Genomic DNA, 21,400 nt, shown 5'->3' on the forward strand with positions numbered 1-21,400 from the left:
CTCTACTTTCAGTTTTTAGGTGGTTTAATTGGAGCTAAAAGTCTCACAGCCTTTCCTGCCTAGGCTGGTTTCAAACTATGAGCCTCAGATCTCAGCCTCCCTGAGTAGTTAGGATTAGAGGTGTGAGCTACCTGCACCTGGCCCCCTTTCCATTTTCAGTATTTCGTGATCTGGCCATTTCATCTCTAGATGTACAGATTTGTCAGCCGTAGAGACATTTGTGTATAAAGGTTACAACAGCATTATTCACAACAGCCAAGTGTCCATCAACAGATGGAAAAGGGTGGTATGTTCAACACGGCACAGTGACACACCTTCAAGGAGGATCATGAGGTCAGGCCAGCCTGGATTATATAGCAAGCTCTAGGCCAACCTGAGCCATATTCTTCTCAAGGGGGAAAAAAAGTACAAGATCCTTCAGTTGGTGGGGGGTATGGGTAAAAGGTAGTCTATATAATGTAATATTATTTAGCCTTAGGAAGAAAATTCTGATTCATGCTATATGAATTACTGAAGTAAAATAAACCAGTCACAAAAAGCCAAACACTGAATGCCTATGATTGTCCCAGGAAGTCTCTACAGTAGTCAAATTCATGCGAACAGACTTAGATGGAGTCTAGGAGTGAGCTCATGAGGAGGGACAGTTAATGGATACAGTTTCTTTGAGGATGGTAAAAATATTCTCAGAGTGAACAGTGCTAGTAATGGCCATAAAACTGTGACTACACTAAACATGGGGTGTCATACATTTTAAATGAGTGGACTTAATTCAGTTTTTCTGGTTAACTGGAAATGGAGTCTTGCTGACTTTTTCTGTTCCGGCTGGTTTTGAACTGCATTTCTCCAAATCTCCCCCTTGTTAGTATTATGCTCACCTTTGGTCCTCAGCTCCACCCGCACCTGGCCCTCCTCCCATTCCTGGAGTTCATGCCATACAGCTGATCCCTCCCTCCCTCCCTCTGCCCAGACCCACCTCACTTCCTACCCCTCAGACCCTCCTGCTACCTGGATGGGGACGGAGGCCATGTGCTCCTTCTTGGGGGAAATATGGCTCCTGTAATAAACCTTATAATAATCTTTCTCCTGTCTGCCTCTGCGTGGTCCCCTGGGTTGGATCCTCTTTCAACCCTCCTAAGAGAGCTATTATTACAGGAGTGAGCTTCCTACATTGACCTTTTATTATCTTAGGCTTTAAGATTATTGAAGTTTAGTGCTAAATTTTCTTACTAGTTCCCTGACATTTGCGGGGAGGGAGGAGGGAGGAAGGAAGAGAAAGAGAAAGAGAGGGAGAGATTCAGATGCAGGGTTTGAAATTAAGGGAGTAAAGACATCTAGTTATTCTGTATTCATTATACTTATGACATTTCTGCTTCCACACGGCAGGCTAATTTTATAGCATAACAAAGAATCTTCGTTTTAAATTAAAGAAATATGCATTGTTATTTTTAAAAAATTGGGATGAGTCAAAGAAAGGTGCTAACTGAAAACTACAAGTGACACAGAGGCACGGTCAGCTCTGCAGGCACAGACATAGGTTATTTTGGGGAGGGGAGAGGGAGATAAGTTAGAGACACAAACAAAATAAGCAGGCTGGGTAAAGTTTAGAGACAGTGCATCTGGCTGCTGTCTCTGGAAATGCTGGATGTATTTCAGGCAGGCAGCTTTCACCCTTCATTTTATGAATCAGAAAGCATTTCCTATGAATGTCTCTGTAAAGAGCTGATGATGAAGTTTTACATGCTCACCAGAGAGCCTAAGGCCAGTCTATGGCCACAGGGTGTGTATGTGTGTGAGTGAGTGTAAATGTGGGTATGTGTGTGCCTCCATCCCGACTGTAAACAGGAAGTTGTCCCATTATTTGCCCGCCCACACTACAGCTGCAACCACCAGCATACAAAGGGACTCCAGATTCATCACACGCTCTGTTTCCCAGAATTACATTCTGTTCTCAATTATTTTCAGCACAAGGGATCATCTATTTCTCCTTCAAGACTAGCAGTCTCCATGAACTCAATGAACATTTTCTCTCTATTCTCTATCAACAGGAACCTCTCACTCAGAACTTCTCACTATACTTTTTGGACGAGGATTTATCCTGAGCAAACATATAACAAAGATGTTTCTGTATTTGTTTGGGACAAAATAAACACATGGCTTACTACTCATTGTTAAAGAGTCTACTTCCCCACTTAAAAATAGTTTTCATAAATGGTACATAGTTGGACAGTTTTCTTCCATTTAAGCAATACTTATTGGGAACTTGATGCAAATGACATAGTTCCCCATTCCTGAGAAGGAAAAATCAAAACCAGATCCCATCTTGCCTCCAAACCCACATTCCCAAGCTTATAATAATGGTAGAACTTTGAAGTAGCCATTTTGCTATGTGTATTACCAGGACTTTGAGAGAGTAGGCATATATGCTTTATTCTCGAGCTGTCAGTACAATACAAACTATATTCAACTGAAGCTTCTAGAACTTTAATGTGCATCTGAAGTTCCTGGGGATCTTGCTAAAAGGTGGGCTCAGATTTAGAAGATCTCGGGGTACATTTATAAGCTCTTTCCAAGATTGAACTTTGACTAGCAAGGCTTGAAATTATCCTTAAAAAGGTTCCTTTAAAAAATATTCCAGTTCCAACTGGACTTAGTTTTTGAATACCGAAATCCCTCAAAGATCTGGCTTCTGTCTTTACGTAATTGCAAAGCTGTCTCTGGGCTGCCCATTCTCTCCCAGTGCCCCACTGAGTGCTGACGGTTGCTGAGAAGCAGACGGAGACATGACAGACCACAGACAGTCAAACTGCTGCTTCTAAGAAAAAGGGCTTTCTAGAACAATGGCAGGCTGAGCTCTGTGGGGGTTTCTTATCTTCTCTGAGCAGCTGGATGTCCACCTCTCTCCATACTGCTCAGCCTTACAGCCAACATATCAACTTTCTTGTTTGTGAGAGGGGTTTTCTTAATGTTTTAAGAGTCAAGATTTTCTCTTAAATTCTTTTCTTTTCTTCTTTGTCAGTCTTGGGGCTTGAACTCTGGGTCTGGGTGCTGTCCCTCAGCTCTTCAGCTCAAGGTGAGCGCTCTACTACTTGAGCCACAGCACCACTTCCAGTTTTCTGAGTAGTTTATTGGAGATCAAAGTCTCATGGACTTTCCTGCCTGGGCTGGCTTTGAACCGCTATGCTCAGATCTCAGCTTCCTGAGTAGCTAGGATTACAGGTATGAGCCACCGGTACCCACCTCTCTCTTAAATTCTAAGAATATGTCCACCACCACCTGTATACCATAAGTCCTGCATTATTTTTTTGTGTGTGTGCAGTCCTGGGTCTTGGACTCAGGGCATGGACATTGTCAATGAGCTTTTTTGCTCAAGGTTAACATTCTACCATTTGAGTCAACAGCTCCATTTTTGGCTTTTTTTGGAGGGCCAATGGAGATAAAAGTCTCATGGACTTTGCTGCCCAGGCTAGCTTCAAACTACTATTTCTCAGCTCTCAGCCTCCTGAGTAACAAGGATTACTGGTATGAACCACCAGCACTTGGCTTCTATGTCCTGTATATTTTTTTAAGTGAGCACATGTGTAAAGCATGGGTCTGTAGCTGACCCTTCCCCAGTCCAACTTACTGAATGCGTACTGATGATTTCTTCAATGGAAATATAAATGACTGGTTTGCTGACTGTCACCAAGTCTGTGTATTTGTCCATATTAAACTTTTCTTCTGGTTCAAGGACATCACATGCTTCTTTGAAATATTTCCTAGTATAAGGGGAGGAAAAGTGTTAATATGGAGTCAAATATGTGAGTTAAATAGCTTTATTAAAATAGGGTGTTTTGAATGATGGCTAGTACTTTGTTTTCTATTCAATATCTTGAAGGGAATTGCTACAACTCCTAGCCAGGCTAGCTCCTGACTGCAGGAGCTTTTCAGCATGTATGGACATGCCTTAAACAGGATTGGATTCCTTCCTTCCTCTCTCTGAATGCATATGTGCTAGGGATCAAATCAGAGTTTTGTGCATGCTAAGCACATGTTTTATCACTGGTCTCTATCTCCAGCCCTGAACTAATAATTCTTGATTTGAGTGTGATGTCTCTGTAAAAGAATACAATCTCAGAAGCAATCCATCAAATATGGTTAAATGGTAAGATGTGGGATCTGTGTCACCCTTCAGAACATCTGTTACCAGTGTGAGAAAAATGGAGTTTAGTATACTGAATTCCTCTCTTTTCTTCATCTTCCTTTTCTTTTAGAGGCACTGCCTTGCCCGGCAGGCACTCTGCCAACGAGCCACACCTCCAAGCCCTTTTTTGCACTAGTTAATTTTGAGACAGAATCTCTCTCTTTCTAGCTTCCATCACCCTGGTGGATTATGTGCCTGAGTTTCAACTAGCCTGTGTGTGTGTGTGTGTGTGTGTGTGTGTGTGTGTGTGTGTGTGTGTGTGTGTGTGTGTGTGTGTGTGTGTGTGTGTGTGTGTGTGTGTGTGTGTGTGTGTGTGTGTGTGTGTGTGTGTGTGTGTGTGTGTGTGTGTGTGTGTGTGTGTGTGTGCGCGCGCGCGCCAGTCTTGAGGCTTGACCTCAGGGCCTGAGTTTTTTTTGGGGATGGTTAATTGGGAATAAAAGTCTCGTGAGCTTTCCTGCCCAAGCTGGCTTCAAACTGCAATCATCAGACTCCAATGTAGCTAGGATTACAGCTGTAAGCCACTGGCCCAACCAGGCTCAAAATAGGCTCAACCAGCCTATTTTACCCTTGTTATCATAGCTGGGATGACAGATAACGTGCCATCATGTCCACCTTCTTCCACTGAGTTGGAAGTCTGGTCTGGAAATTCAGTCCTCCCAATCTCAGCCTCCTACTTTGCTAGAATAATAGGCATATGCTACAATACTCAGTGAGAAGAGCTGAAGTTAGCATTTTGAGAAGTTAAAACTTTCTGTGGTAGGTGTAGTTGGTGTAACTCATTCATAAAAGGATACAAATTGGATAGAGATGATGATCATGAACTCTTTACATTGATTGTTAAAGTCGCTAAACCAGAGGAAACTGAAGAATGGGAAATAAAGTTTCCAAGTTGGGATGAAAGAGGCCAAACATGTCAGGTTTCTATGGTCTATCACAGACAGACAAGAGCCCAGATACAAAGTGAAGGTGTCTACCAGAAAACTTTGAGATAAGCAAGCCTTTCTTGTCTGCATGGAATCATCAGAAAGAGAAATCATTGGAATGAGAAATAAAGTCAACAGAATGAAATCTTATGATTAAGAAAGCGTGAGAACAGGGCAACAGCACATATTCACACAAGCTCATCCACAACATCCACAAATATAGAACTGGGGTTTTCCCAACCTCTCAACACAAAACTCTTCATTTCCTACCATTGTTTGTCGTAGATACGGAAAATTCTTCCCAACTGGAAAACAACTCCCCCCCCCCTTAAGTTACCCTTCTTTATAAGGTTAACAAAGCAGAAATCAGCTATTTTGAGCATTCCATCCTGAGCACTCTACGTCAGTGGCATAGCAGGAAGAGCCCACATTTCATTCTGTCAGTACAACATGGAATAAGATAGAAGGCTCAGCAGAGCAGGAGAGGTGGATGGGGACGCCAGGCACCAGCAACCTGGCCAGACCTTCCTTCTCTTTCCTGCAATGACAATGTCTAGAAGAATTGTACATAGCCAGCTGGTGTTCCTATAGTCACTTTACCCTCTGCCCCCCACTTCAGCTCTGGGTATAGAACACACATTTGTGTGTCTAGCTTCTTACAGGTTTTTTTTTTTTTTTTTTTAGCATGAATGGACCTCCTCACCTGAATTTCTGGTATGTCTCTGATAAATAATGGTTCATAGATGAGAGGTGCTCATTTTCTCCCTCAAACAGCTTGTTAGAGGCTGCATGCTGAAGCACCTTGGCTACGGACCCCAAGTTTCTCCTCTGGTCGGAGTTGATCTGCCCTCCAGCTGTCATGTCAATGATGTCAAAGCCATCCGGAGCCACGATGGCTGGGTTCATGTACCGGTAGTACAGGAGGTTTCCAACAATCTGACAGATGCACAAGGAAAAGGGAGAAAACTTGAATTCATTTTTTTCCTTCCTGAACACATATATTCATTTACATTTCCCAAGAGAAAGTGGGGCATTTTCTGATTTTTTTTTGGGCGGGGGAGGGTATGGTACTGGGACCTCCTGTTCTCACTACTGCTTGAGCCACATCCCCACTTTTGGCTTTTCTGCTGGTTAATTGGACATAACTGTCTCTTAGATGTGTCTGCCTGTGCTAGCTTTGAATGATCTTCAGATCGTTGCCTCCTGAATAGCTAGTATTGCAGGTGTGAGCCGCTTGGTACCTGGACTGATCTGAATTTTAACAAAGCATTAGGTAAAGGCAATGAAAACATGCTAATAAGAAATTATTTTTGATTAAAATGACTGCCTCCAAAATGCACTAAAAGAATTGCAAGAATGTCTAAGATTTCCAAATTAACTTCCGCCTAATGAATAATATTTTCTAATCTATTTTTTATTATTATAAAGGTGGTGTACAGAGGGGTTACAGTTGTGTAAGTCAGGTAATGAGTACATACATAATCTTGACAGTCAGAAATAGAAGACCTGTAGCTGCTTATCAATGATCAGACATGGGGGGGAAATGCTTATGAAATGGTCTGTTGGCAATTTTGGCTCAGACCCCCAGGGAGAAGCTGTGGCGAGATTACCCTTGAAAAAAATCTACCTTTAATAGCTCATCTTCTGTTGCATCAGGAAATTTCTCATGGATCGAATTCTTCAGTACTTTGGCTATATACCTCAATCCATAACTACATGTAAAACAGATGACAAAAGAAAATCATGGAAAATGGCTAAGTGAGGGAGAAACACACCACAAATATTCCAGAGTCAGTAATAGCTGAGCAGTTTCCCTAAAAATTCAACGCAAAATGAGATGGGGATGGAATCACAGAACTTCCACTGATGATAACACCTGAGTACTGTTGGTGGCTACAACCAAAGTATTGCTCCTTCTTCTGCGAGTAATTATGCATTTAAGAAGTTAAGCGTAGGCCATCTTGGTGGTGTTTGTTTTTCGAAAGTTTCCATACATAGCCCAGGTTGGGGATAGAACCCTCTACATAGCCCAGGCTGGCCTTGAACTTATATCTCTGTCTTAGTCTCTTGAGCACTAGGATTACAGGTGTGCCCCACCAACACCTGGCTAAAGGCCCTCTTTTACAATAGCAAATACAGTCTGAAGGAAGATTCCTGTCTTCATACCACAGCTAACTTCCAAGAACTTCCAGAAACTAATGTTAAAATTGCTACAAACCCAACTTACGGCAATAGATCAAGAGAAGAAATAATAGAGTTCAAGACTTTGTCAGTGACCCTTCTCAGGTTCTCAGTGGATGTGTCCAGTTTATTTTTCACTTCTGGGTATGTTAGAGCTTGTTCTGTGGTTACATCATAAGGCAGCTTGCTGAAAACACAACAAGGGGTTTACATTAACTGAAGGCTGAGGTATGAGCACTGTGTTCTAGTGTGGACTCTATAGTCAAGCTATAGTGAACAGAAAGGAGCTTTTGCTAAGTGAAAAATAAAAGGTAGGGTATGTCATTTCTCCCTTCTCCCTCCATCTTTTCCTCCCTATCCTTCCCTTAGGAGTTCTATGAGTTAAATCCCAGGCCTGTGCATGCTAGGCAAGTGCTTTACACCATTGAGGTACACCTCTAATCCCTTTCTTTTCTTAAATAATAAAAAGAAAACAGGGCCTATGGCTCATGTCTGTAATCCTAGGTTGAGATCTGAGTGTCAAGGTTTAATGTCAGTCCAGGGAGGAAAGTCTATGAGACTCATCTCCAACTACCCACCAAAAAGCCATAAGTAGAACTGCAGTTCAAGTGGTAGAGCACCAGCCTTCAGTGAAAAAATCTAAGGAACAAAATGCCCAGGGGTCCTGAATTCAAACCCCAGTACTGGCATCCAAAAAAAAAAAATCAAATGCAGAGACAACTAATTCTCATAGCTCATTACATAACTTTCTAAGGCTTCATCCACAATGCAATCTGTGCACATATACATTGCATTACAGATCCTATGGACATGCATGTACACATGACCAATGAGACAGGGTCTCATTATGTATCTCAGGCTGGCCTCAAATTCATAATTCTCCTGTCTCTTCTCCCCAAATTGCTGGTATTATAGGCATACAACACCATGCCTAGACACAGGACCAATTTTATTTTGAAAAGAAAATGGGCTATTGGACCTTGTTGCATTTGAAAAAATAAATCATGAACATAATTTCTGTGCCAATAAATGCCGGTGCAACCATTCCAAATAGTCATACTCTATTATGTGCTCTGTAAACATTTACTTAATCCTTGAAAGCTAAATATTTGCCTTTTCACTATTACAAACAGTCCTATAATGTCCACCCACATAGTTCTTGCAGCATATCTGATTTTTTTTTCACAAGATAACTTTTTGCAGGAACTCAAAAGTTAGAATTAGTTAGGTACAAAAACTACCACCCAGAATGAGTCCATCCTACCTGGATTATGGCTATACAAGTAGAATGTACTCACTGGGTAATTAAAAAAGATTTTTGGCAAGTGAGAGAAAGTGTAAGCTGGGCGCTGGTGGCTCACACCTGCAATCCCAACTACTCAGGAGGCTGAGATACGAAGAGTCCGGTTCAAAGCCAGCCCAGGCAGACAAATCTGAGAGACTTTTATCACCAATTAACCAGCAAAACCTTGAGTGAAAAAGCCAACCAAAAGTGGTAGGCCTTGTGTTAAGCCCCAATCTCAGCAGGAAAAAAAAAAAGAATAAAGAATAAAGAAAGGACAAGAATTACAGAATTTGAAGTATTGAAAAATATGATTTGAAAATATGATTTTGCATCATGATGACTAACAGTCTAAAATGTGATATGCACATTAAAAACAGATTGTTCTTTTTCTTTTGGTGTCAGTCCTGGGGCTTGAACTCAAGGCTTGAGGCTGTCCCTGAGTTTTTTGTGCTCAAGGCTAGCACTCTACTGTTTGAGCCACAGCTCGATTTCTAGCTTTTTTGGTGATTCATTGGAGATAAGAGTCTCACAGACTTCCCTGGGTGGGCTGGCTTTGAACCTTGATCCTCACGTCTCAGCCACATGAGTAGCAGAAGTTATTGATAAGCCACTGGCACCAGGCAAAAGAGATTTTTTTTTTATTGGTTGTGAGGTTTGAACTCAGGGCCTAGTTTTGAGTGGTTAAGTGGAAATAAGAGTCTCATGGATTTTCCTGTCCAGGCTGGCTTCCAACCGTGATCCTCAGATCTGTCTCTTAAGTAGCTACGATTACAGGTGTGAGCCATACTGGTACCTGGCCAAAAACAACAACAACAAAAATCCAAGAACAGATTTTTTTTTCCTTAAAAGAGTTTTAAGAATATATACAAATAGACATGATTATAAAACATAATTAAAAAACAAAGCAAAATGAAAACCATAATTGAAAATCGCTGTCTTCTGACATGGTTACCTGGCCTCTCCTGTCTGTGTTTCCAGCTGGTTCACCCATGCCTTGTACACCTCTACGGGGTTGGTATTGATGATCAGGGCCTTGTCATCAATGATCTCCTTCACCACTGGAGCCAGGAGCTGGCGCAGTGTGTTCTGACCCCGGGCGCCTCTGTTGAAACTGACAACCATCTTGATGACTGTAGGGTTGCCAGTGACTATTTCTTGTACCTGGTCCACCTTTGATCTAAAAAAGCCCAGCCAAAACCAAAAACCAAACAACAACAAAACAAACACAAACAACAGACAGAAAAACAACATGGTTTGTTTCTGTGGATAGTTTTAAATACCATTTCCTTTTCCTCCTGGCAATAATTTTGTCGAATTATATATTTTACTTTGTGAAGGTGTGATTTTGATTTTTTTTGTCCCCAGCTCGTAGGGCTTGAACTCTGGGTCTGAGCAATGTTCCTGAGCTTTTGTACTCAAGGCCAGCACTTTACCACCTGAGCCACAGCTCCATTACCAGCTTTTTGTGGTTAATTGTAGAAAATAGTCTCATGAACTTTCCTGGCTTCAAACCTGCAACCCTCAGCTCTCAGCCTCCTGAGTAGCAAGGATTACAGGCCTGAGTCACTGGCACCCCCACGCCCCCACTTGATTTCCATCATTTTTAAAGCATCTGTTTCTTATGTAAACAATTTAAGGATTTCAATTACCTTCTGCCTCTGTTTCCATCTAGAAGATAAAAATGACTGAAAATGGAGCAAATTTAACACTACCAGGTGTTAACTATTAATGTACTGAACCTCCTCTAGTTGCCCCATTTCAGACATAACTTTCTGAACTGCCTCCACATCTTTTGATCCTGCCCTGGGATTCAGCCACAGCTCATGGCTGAGTTGCTATTGATCCCTATATCTGACACTTATGGCTTCTTGCCTGTACAAGAGGACCCCTTGTCTCCTGGGGAACCCCTGTCCTTCCTCTCTCTCGGCCACTCTCACCCCTTCAACTTCCTTTCCCTTCAGTGTCTGGCAGTGTCTGACAGCGCTGACAGCCCTATTCTAGTACTTATCTTACCGAGACATTCCTTTTTATTTCCTTTGCTGGCTCCCTTTCCACTTTTAAATTCGGTTTTCTTTTCCCTTTTGACTAATTCATACAATTAGTAAGTAGATAGGGTGAAATCAGTGGTTCAATAAAACAATAGCTGACCCATCAAAATCCTGTCATACCCATATTCTTTGCTCAGACCCCCACTCACTAGATACGGTCTCATTGAGACCGGTCCTCTGCTCTTAATTTTCCTTTCTCTCTTTCTTCCTTTTTCTCTTTTTCTTCCATTTCTTTTTTCCTCTTTCCTTTCCTCCATCTCCTTTCTTTCTCTCCTTCCTATATCTCCTAGCTATAGCTCAAGGTTTTGGGCCAATCAGCCTTTCTCTTTCACTTTAGCCAGTTGGAAGCTTTCTTTCCACTGGTTCAATCTACTCCATCTGCTCATGATAATACAGCAGAGTTTTACAACTTCTCCTGAGTCAGGCATGGCTCCAGCCCTGGCTTGGAGATACACCAAGGGTGCCATGCCTGGTTCACATGCTTCCGAAGCCTGAGGAACAAGCAGAGTCTATGACTCAGGAAATCTGGAAGGCGAGGAAGGTCCACCTCAGCTTAGGACATTTCTCATGCCCTTTTGAAGGGCCCATTATTTAGCCATCTTCATTTTTTACAAAACAATAATAGATTCAGAAAATAAATGAACAAAGGTAGCCAAAGTTCTAGTAAGAAGGGAAAACCAATTCAGACAGACAGCATGATCTCTATCCACTTAGACGTAGCTTTTTTTTTTAACTCAGAGAATTTTAGTACATTTTCTTCACTGATTTTCAGTAAGCTTCATGCTTCCAGTTTTGCTGATATAGAACAGAAAAGCTTAAGTGCACCCCAGAAAAGGGTTCACTGGTGGGCAGAAAGTGTAGCTGAATATAGCTCTAAAAAGTGGAAATCTGACAATTCAGAGTGCATTTTATTCTTAGGAAATCTGATAGGTTTAATTATGCACAATAATTTCAAAGTTACTTTAGTAAACCTGAACTAGCCACCCTTAGTGAAAATGACCTACACATCGGTATTTTTATACACCTACTTATATACGTACTTTATTTCTTCCTCCAGAGCAGCTTTAAAAAGCTTGAGGAGTAGGTACTCTTCTCGCTGATTAGAGGCGTAATTGTACAGTGTGAAAATAACAGTGTCCATAAATTTAGTCGACTTGTTCTGTGGCATTTGGAAAATCAGCTTAGCCAGGTATAAAGGGTTGGTCTAAAAGGAAAGATGGAAGAAAAAAAAATATCCCCCCCGCAAGCTACATGTTAATACTTTATAGAAACAGAAAGTAGTAATTGTCTTCAATGACTTGTGTCATTAAAAGCATAGAGATTAACATATGGAATATAAGACTTTCAAAAGTATTGGCTAATATTGTACAGATAGCTCTATTTAAGTATTACACATTCTCTGGCATATTTCCTAGAATATACAATAATCATCTATATACTTTATATGGTGAACCCTTTGGAGTCACACATTCATCTTCACTGTAGAGATGCAGAAGACAGGTAGGTGAGTTCACCGAACTCCGTATCCAAAGAGACCAGCAAAAGTGGACGAAAGGCACAGCTACATAGACTGGTCCAGTATTGATGAAGAGGAAAAACATATAACATCTGAGATCAGACAGAAAAGGTTATGCTTGTGTGTGGAGAGAATGAGGTGGCCACAAAGCTTGCCAGTGAGTGAGCAGGGAGGCTGGCAGAAGCTGGCAAAGGTCAGGAGAACTGGTGAGGAGAGTTCTAGGGGAATGTAACCCAAACCTAAAGAGCAAAAAGGAATTAAAAAGAATGATCAGGAATGAAAACTGACACAGAGTGTCCGGGATCCTACTGAGGATAGGTAGAATAAAGAACCAGCGTTCACAGCTACAGGGATTGTCTTCAGTAGTGACTACACTCATAAGGTGTGGCTGTAAGAAAGAAACAGTACAGAGGGAAGAATCTATACAGAGAAATTCCTTCTGCCAAAAATGTTTAATTTGCAACTAGAAATTTAACTCTAGAAGTTTGGCTTTAAGGTTTTTAAGAAAACTAATTGCTGGTTTTCATGACTACTTAGGCTTACATTTTTTTCCTTCTTTTTGGTGATACTGGGGGTTTGAACCTAAGGCCAAGCCTTGAGCTTGTGAGGCAGGTTCTGTAACCTTGGAGCCCAAGTCTCCAGTACTATAGTTCACACTTGAACTCATAATTGGTTAACATTTTATGCGTGAGAAACTCAGGACAATGTTTTCTTGACAGCTCTTGTGTTGGGATTCTTTCCTGACTCTACCTAAGCATTGGGAATTGTGAGAAAGGAAACTCACTTATGGGCCAAAGAAAGAAGCATTCTTGTAACCCCATCAGGAGATCCCAAGCATTTACATTTAGGCTCAGACCAAAGAGACAAACCCAAAGTAAAACTGTTCCTCAATAATCCGCTGCTTTGGTTAAGTGTCATCTGAAGACACTAAGAATCCAGCCCACTTTCTTTTCTATAGTTTCTTCACTGAGCATGGGTGAATGTTGCAAGAGAGGGAAAGGTGGGAAAAGCACAAGAGACACTTCACTTGAAACATCTGGATGGGCTGTTCTGTGCTACCAGTTTGGGATTATTTAGAGGATAAACTTGGTATAGTTATTCCAAACATTTTCCTGGATGTGTTCTCCTTTCCATAGCTGAACCTCCATTTATAACAGAGTATACAATGTAAGACTTAGGCTGATGATTAATTTTTCACTTTTCTCCTGACAGTTCTGTCAAGTTTAGAAAAAACGGAAGAAACTGCATAAACTTGGAATTTATAGAAAAGACAAATTCTCAATTAATGATTGTTAATGATTGCTTTCCAAGAAGCGGAGCAATACTCAACCATCCATCCACCCATCCATTCATTCATCCAACCAATCAACTAACCAAATACCAACAAAACCAAAAACTTTCCTTCTCCAAGTGACCCTTTTGTTTCTAAAAGGCTTCTGGGATTAGCAACAGGCTCCACAGACAAGTCTAACTAGCATTTTTCTTCCTATGCTGCCACCTGGTGGCCAGTAGAAGTACTTACGTCTGTTTGAAGAAGTTCGCCAATCTCTTGTTTCAGAGAATCCTTAACTCTACCAAAATTAAGATCTTGTCTTTCAGTGGAGCTAGCCACAACTCTTGTTTGTGGTTTTCATAATGTGTTTTTCTCTATACATTTGATTCTAGTGATATGTTCAGGTAAAGATTCAGGTTTTGAATCCCATACTAGGGATATCTAACCCTCACAGCAAGAACTGCTGATCCACCTCTTGCTAGTTTCTACCTGTCACTATCACCCACCTATGTGCCTAAAATTGTATATACTAGTAGGGTGGCCAGGGTGAATCAATGACAAAGGGAAACAATAATCATTCCACCAGAGTCCAAATGCAGCCAATGGAACATAATTAGTTCTTGCCAGAACTGTAAAAGCAATGTAAGAATCACAATTCATTTTGGTAACAGTGGTGCTATGAATATAATGAAACAGAACATCACCGAATTTTCCTAATCCTGGTGCTCTGAGGGCTCTGTTCCCTGAACAAGGACAGACTGGTCTGTAAAGATCTGTTTTGCTCAATGACTTCAGTCTCCCATGGTTAACCACTTCTGCTGGTCACTGTTAGATTCATACTGCAGATCGCAGTAGCATACGAACACAGATGATAAAAAAAACATAGATGATGAAGTCAAACTACCCAAGTTCTGCTTCGTCATTCACTGGTGGAGTGTCAGTATTGTTATCAGCAACATGGGAAGGATGACAATTGACAACCTAGCCTTTCCCAGTTCCTAGTAGTTACAGTAAGAATTAAATGACAAAATGCATGGAAAGCACCTAAGACAGTGGTTGTATTCGTAGATGCTGTAGGTGATTACTGTAGAAGCCTGGGGGAAAGACCCAGCGTAATCCACAAACATAAGGCAGTGTGTTTATTCCAAACTCCCAAACAAATTGTGCTCACCTGTAGAAGGTAAAACAGCTGCTGGTATGTCTCTAGTGTTTTCCTCCGTTCCTTACTAAGGCTTTTGATCCCCTGGTTGTCGGTGTTATTCAGAAGTTCCAGTTCTCCCTTTTTCTTATTCAGCTTTTTTCTATGTGAGATTACATCCTGTGAAGAATTGTTATAACATAACTACCTTTGATTTGGGTACCTCTTACTTTCTCTCTCACACACTGCCCTGCAGCACACACAGTTGAAAGCCTCATTTTCTTCATTAGGAAACAAAGGGATAGAGTGTTAAGGAAATGCAAAGGGAATTTGGCTTTTGTAATAATACATGTCCCCCAAAGCTAGATCTGTTTGCTCTTAGGATTTAATGTAGTCGCCAAGCCAATGCAATGAAAGAACAGTGTTTACCAAATGATGCTGAGACAACTGGATATCCACATTCAAAAGGAATCTGACTCCTGCCAGACAGCATAAACAAAAAGTAACTCCAAAGAGATCAGAGAACTAAATGTAAGAACAAAACCAGTAAAACTTTTTTTTTTTTTAAAGAACTAGATATAAACGTTTATAACTTTGGAATAGGCAATAGTTTCTTAGCTATGACACCAAAAACACAAGTGATAAAACAAAATGAACTAGATTTGATAAAATTAAAACCTTATGTAGTTTAAAGTATACCATCAAAATAACAAGACTACTCACAGGATGGGAGAGAGTATTTGTAGTCTTGCCTGTATTAGATAAGATAGTCGTATGCAAAATAAATAAAATAACATACAATTCAAAAACAGAAGACAAATAGCTCAAAAGGATAAAGGATTTGAATTAATATTTCATATATATATCATATATATATATATAAACACACACACATATATGGCTAAGAAAGTACGTTAAAAGACACTATTTTTGGCTAGTAGAGAAATGCAACTCAAAACTACAAAGAAAATATATTTTCTTTTACAGTAAAAGAAATAATAGCTGGGTACTGGTGGCTTACACCTGTAATCCTAGCTACTCAGGAGGCTGAGATCTGAGGATCATGGTTCAAAGCCAGCCCCAGCAGGAAAATTCTGTGAGACACTCATCTCTAATAAACCACCAGAAAACCAGAAGTGGCCCTGTGGCTCAAGTGGTAGAGCGCTAGCTTTGAGCTGAAGAGCTGAGGGACAGCGCCCAGGCCCAGAGTTCAAGCCCCGTGACCAAAATAAATAAATAATAAAAAAATATTGTTTTAGGTAATATATTAGGTTCCCCTGCCTTTAAATATTCTTCAAAACACATTTAGTGGCTGTTAGACATACAAGCTAAACTAATTCTATGGCCCTCAGTAATTTTTTTTTTGTTACTTCTGTATTACCACAAATAAACCTCTGACTGGCTATACTTACTATCAAACAAGACACGTTACTATCAATAATGAGACTGAAGGCTATACAGTTCATAATCATTCAACTAACCTCATAATCATTCAACTAACCTCTAACTTCTAATAAATATTAGATATATATTTGGTATCTAAAAATATACCAATAAAATTTTTATTTTATTTTTTAAATTAAGATGGGGTCTTGCCATGTTGCTCATGCTGATTCCAGATTCCTGGGTTCAAGCAGTTTGTGTGTCTCAGCCTCAGTGATGGGGATTCTGAGATTTTAAGGCTAGCTCAAATAATTTAACTTTGCCTCATAATGCTATCTAGGAATAAACTTTACTTTTAGAAAGTAAAGCAAACCCTCAAATATTCACAGAGGCTTTCTACGTCTGCCAGTGGTTGTACTTCCAAAAGAGCACACTATTTAAACTATCTACTGATGTGAACTAAGCCTTTATTTGAAAAAAAAAATCAAGATATTTACTGTTTGCAAGTTTATGGGGTAGAATACAAGAGTAGTTTAAGGCCATAAAAGATATTGGATCTTCTGGAATAGAGTCTCCTTTAAAACTTTTTATGGCAACAAATAATACAAATACATGATTTCATAAAATGATGAAAACAGTTAAATATGGAACCTTGAAATAGCTTGTTTTTTTTTGTTTTTTGTTTTTTTTGTTTTTTTTTTTTGCTGGTGATGGGCATGAATTCAGGACCTAGGTGCTATCCCTTAGCTTCTTCTGCCCAAGGCTAGTGCCACTTGAGCCACAGCTCCATTTCTGGCTTTTCGATAATTTATTGGAGATAGTGTCTTACAGACTTTCTTGCCCAGGCTTTGAACTGTGATCCTCAAATGTCAGCCTCCTGAGTAGCTAGGATCAGAGGTGTGAGTCACAAACGCCCAGCTAAATAGCTTTAATTAAAACAACAACAAACTTTTGAGTACTTAGAAAACACAATCATTTTCTGTGTTATAAACTGCTCTGTTTTCCATATTGTCTCCTTAGCTTGTTCCGTGGGATCTTTACTGGGTCTTGAGGACAAGGATGGGCATTCGCAGGCCCCTCACAGGGCCTGGGGACGGCTCATCTTCCGGCCAAGCAGAAGAGCGCTCAGTCACTAGCAGTGGTGCTCCACACCCCAGCCCCTCCCAGCTTGTAGAAGGCTAGCTTTCCTCCATGCCCAGTCAGTTTTCTGAAAACAGATGGGGTGTATTGAAAAGGAAGTGGGACATAGAGAGAGGTCTTACCCTAAAAATTTGTTCTATGTTTTAAAAAAATAACATTTATTTTTTGTGCAGTTACTGGGTCTTGAACTCAGAGCCTTGTGTTCTCACTTAGTTTTTCCACTCAAGGCTGGCATTCTACCACTTGATCCATATCTCTACTTGTAGCTTTTGGCTGGTTAAACTGGTGATAAGAGGCTCATGGATTTGTCTTCCTGGGCTGATTTTGAACTGCAATCCTCTGATCTTAGCTTCCTTTTGAGTGGCTAGTATTATAGGTCAGAGTCACTGGTACCTGCAAAATGACCACTTTGAGACTTTTTGTTGTTGTTGGTAATGGAGCTTGAATTCAGGGCCTAGATGCTGTCCCTAAGCTCTTTTGCTCAATGCTAGTGCTCTATTATTTTGAGCTACAGAGCCACTTCTGGGTTTTTGTTGTTGTTGTTGTTGTTTTTTGTTGTTGTTGTTTTGGTTGGTCCTGGGGCTTGAGCTCTGGGCTTGGGCATTGTCCCTGAGCTCTTCAGCTCAAGGAGAGCGCTCTACCGCTTGAGCCACAGTGCTACTTCCAGTTTTCAAGCAGTTTATTGGAGATAAGAGTCTCATGGAGTTTCCTGCCCGGGCTGGCTTTGAACTGCTATCCTTGAACTGCAATCCTCAGATCTCAGCCTCCTGAATAGCTAGGATTACAGGTGTGAGCCACTGATGTTTGGCTTAGAAACATAAATGCCTTAGTTTTATTACAAAGGTTTGTGTACAGTCAATGATTACAGATTCTGAGTGCTCTTAGCTAGACCACCATGCAGTGAGAGCTTCTTTTCTGTGCCGCTGGCAGCTGACAGTCTCCTGTCCCCTCCCTACTGACCTCCAGCGTGATCCTGTTCTTCACCAGAAGTCCAATCTTGATGTCCATCAGGTTGAGGTCTTTCTCCAGCTGCTGATTAGCCCTGATCTTGGTCACTACTTCCTCTCTTAATCGCGCCACCTCCAGCTCTTCCTGGAAGTCCAGGTCACTTTGTTCTAACAGATGTACAAACTTGCGGACTACTGTTAATGGTGGGTTTTCAGAACCAACTGAGGAGAGAAGAACAGGCACACTTGACATATCAACAGGAAAGAAACCAGGTCTGCAAAAAAGTATTACCAGCAAAAAGATACCAATGGCAGGACTTTGTGGAGTGAATCATTCTGGATTCTGTAAAATCTGGACAGGGAAAGTCATATAAATAAACACACACATGGTGGATAATGTCTTGTGTCTGAGCTCATTACTTCTAGTTATCTAACACTCCTTTATCAGCCCTTTCTCACACTGTTCCCAAGACTCATGCTCTGAGAAGATAGGACTATCTGTGCCTTAAAGTTGAGGGAAAGAAAGCTAACACAGTGACCTGGACTCTGAGACCTGGTGGCTGAGCCAGATAAGGGATTAATAGTTGGCTAGCAGGAAGCAGGAAGTGCTATCTCTAAGCACAAAGGACCCTTGGGAAGGAGCTGGAACGAGGTGAAAGCTGACCTAGGAAGGGTCATTAGAGAGAACTGTAAATGCCAACCCACAATCAATCAAATAATGAGTGGATGTTCTACTTGACAGAAATAGAAAGCTTTTACAAAGTGAAGCTTGATCTTTGCCCTTACTGTATAGAACATGGGAAGGAGCTGAGGATCAGGTGTGTATAGAAAAAAAAAGTATATATATTTTTGCTGGTCATGGGGCTTGAACTCTGGGCCTGGGCACTGTCCCTGAACAATTCCACTCAAGGCTAGTGCACTACTTGAGCCACAGTGCCACTTCCAGTTTTTTCTGCCTAGTGATGCTGAGGAATCAAACCCAGGGCCTCATGCATGCAAGGAAAGCACTCTACCACTGAGCCACCTTCCCAGCCCCCTGAGTATATTCTTTTTTTTTGGGGGGGGGTCCAGTCGTGGGGCCTGAACTCTGGGCCTGGACGCTGTCCCTCAGCTCTTAAGCTCAAGGCTAGCACTCTACCATTTGACCCACAGCGCCACTTCTAGCTTTTTTCTTTTTGCTTATACGGTGCTGGGGAATCGAACCCAGGGCCTCATGCATACAAGGCAAGCACTCTACCACTGAGCCACCTTCCCACCCCCCCTGAGTATATTCTTACTTAAATTCCAAGAAGGTTTCTCATAGTAACTTCAACTTTATGCTTCAAAAAATTACTAGGTACTCTTGACTAGTGGGGGGAAAAAACTCACTTTTTTGGGGGGATCATGGGGTTTGAACTCAGAGCTTGGGTTATATCCCTGAGCTTTTTTTGCTCAAGGCTAGTGCTCTACCACTTAAGAGTCATAACACCAGAGGCTGGGAAGGTGGCTCAGTGGTAGAGCGCTTGCCTTGCATGCATGAGGCCCTGGATTCGATTCCTCAGCACCACATAAGAAAAAAGCCGGAAGTGGTGCTGTGGCTCAAGTGGTAGAGTGCTAGCCTTGAGCTGAAGAGCTGAGGGACAGTGCCCAGGCCCAGAGTTCAGGCCCCATGACCGGACCCCCCCCCCAAAAAAAAAGAGTCATAACACCACTTCTGGTTTTCTGGTGCTAACTGGAGCTTAGATTCTCACGAACTTTCTTGCCTTGAACTGTGATCCTCAAATTTCAGCCTCCTGAATAGCTGGAATTACAGGTGAGCCACCAGGGCCTGGCTAAAAAACCAACTTTTAAAAAGCATGCTTAATGCGAACAACAGTAAAGATTAAGAATAAACTATCTGGGATGAACAATTAGGACCATTAATAGAGCTGGACCACTGGCTCACACTTAGAATCCTAGCTACTCAGCAGGCTGAGATTTAAGGATCCTGAAGCTTCAAAGACAGCTTAGTCAGAAAAAGTTGCAAGACTCTATAATTAACCAGCAAAATGTTGGACTGGAAGTGTGGCTCAAGTAGTAGAGCTCTGGCTGTGAAAAAGCAGAGTGAAAGTGTACGACTCTGAGTTCAAGTCCTGGTACCAGAAAAAAAAGAAGAAATAGTAAAATAAAAATGACTTAAAAGGTCCAGCTATGCAATCTCAATGAGGGCTTGCTCATCTAGGGCCAGTTGATCTTCCTTGTACTGTTAGCTTGGTTCTGTGCAGTTCTGACTCTCAAAGGACAACAGTTAAACCAAAAGCACAATTCTTAGCATGAACTCAGCATGAACAACCAAATATAGAGTCATTTATGTTACTATTTTGTTAACTTCTGCTGGTCTTCATGAGAGAAATGACTTTGATTTGAGGTTTATCATCTTTGAGGTTATATCTTTGGGAGATGAGACAGTGGATTTTTTAAAATTTGTATTTCCAGCCTATATGAACATATTTTCATATAAAATATATGAACATATTTTATCCTTAAGATAGAGGAAATCATAAGCTAGCAATTACATTGAATAATTAACCTTTTCTTGTTCACTTTCTTTTACAATTGATTCTTTCTTCGATATAGCTCATACGTAATGTAAAAATAACAGCACTTATGTCAACTTCATTCTTTATCCAATTCTCTTACTCCTCCCCTCCTCCATCCCTGTCTCCCTCCACTTACAACTGGAAGGCCTGGTTGCACTTTCTGCGCTTTAGATCAGACCTTAGAGCCTTCAATCACCAAAAGTCTTCGGAGAAATTGGCATTGTGCTCTTTTCTGACACAGGCTCTGAAGCCACTAAGATGGAAAGTACTCATTTGTGGTGAGTAAGGAATCCAGGCTTGTTGGCGCGTGTGACCACTTACCTAGTGTTTTGTAGTCATCTCTAGCTTTGTTTGCTCTCAGGAGAGACTGTATTTTCACAATTTCATTTTTCTGCAAAACATGGAGACATGCCATGATCCCCACTCCACCTGAGTCCCATCTACCCCACTATTTTAGAATTCAGGAATGATTAAGAATGGATACTAGCCAGGCCCAGCGGCTCACATCTATCATGCTAGCTTCGGAGGAGGCTGAGATCTGAGGTTTAGGGTTCGAAGCCAGTCTAGGCAGGAAAATTCTGGGAAATTCTTATCTCCAATTAACCATAAAAAAGCTGGAAAGTGAAGCTGTGGGCTCAAGAGGTAGAGCTCCAGCCTTGAGTGCCCAGGCCCTGGGTTAAAACCTTAGTACTGGCACAAAGAAGAAAGAAGAAAAAAAAAGGAGGAAAAGGAGGAGAAGGAGAAGAAAAAGAACAACAACTACTGATACTATGACAAAACAAATGCAGCATATTAAAGATAAATAACATACTGCAACTAAGAAAACCT

The 21,400-nt window shown here is 41.2% G+C and overlaps 1 protein-coding gene across 1 annotated transcript in view; it reads right to left on the reverse strand.

The window, feature by feature from the left end:
* The window catches only part of LOC138834381 (ras GTPase-activating-like protein IQGAP2), a 257,374-nt gene that overhangs the window by 37,949 nt on the left and 198,025 nt on the right, over positions 1–21,400 (reverse strand). The window contains exons 20-28 of the mRNA XM_070033008.1: positions 20,894–20,963; positions 18,028–18,236; positions 14,578–14,724; positions 11,658–11,821; positions 9,522–9,746; positions 7,331–7,471; positions 6,731–6,815; positions 5,807–6,039; positions 3,623–3,755 (exon numbers count right to left, since the gene is read on the reverse strand). Coding sequence (XP_069889109.1) covers positions 3,623–3,755; positions 5,807–6,039; positions 6,731–6,815; positions 7,331–7,471; positions 9,522–9,746; positions 11,658–11,821; positions 14,578–14,724; positions 18,028–18,236; positions 20,894–20,963 — 1,407 coding nt within the window. The remainder of the gene's footprint in view (positions 1–3,622; positions 3,756–5,806; positions 6,040–6,730; positions 6,816–7,330; positions 7,472–9,521; positions 9,747–11,657; positions 11,822–14,577; positions 14,725–18,027; positions 18,237–20,893; positions 20,964–21,400) is intronic.

This window comes from Dipodomys merriami, unplaced genomic scaffold, assembly GCF_024711535.1.
Source record: "Dipodomys merriami isolate MVZ:Mamm:240054 unplaced genomic scaffold, mDipMer1.0.p SCAF_213, whole genome shotgun sequence".
Taxonomy (NCBI): Eukaryota; Metazoa; Chordata; class Mammalia; order Rodentia; family Heteromyidae; genus Dipodomys; species Dipodomys merriami.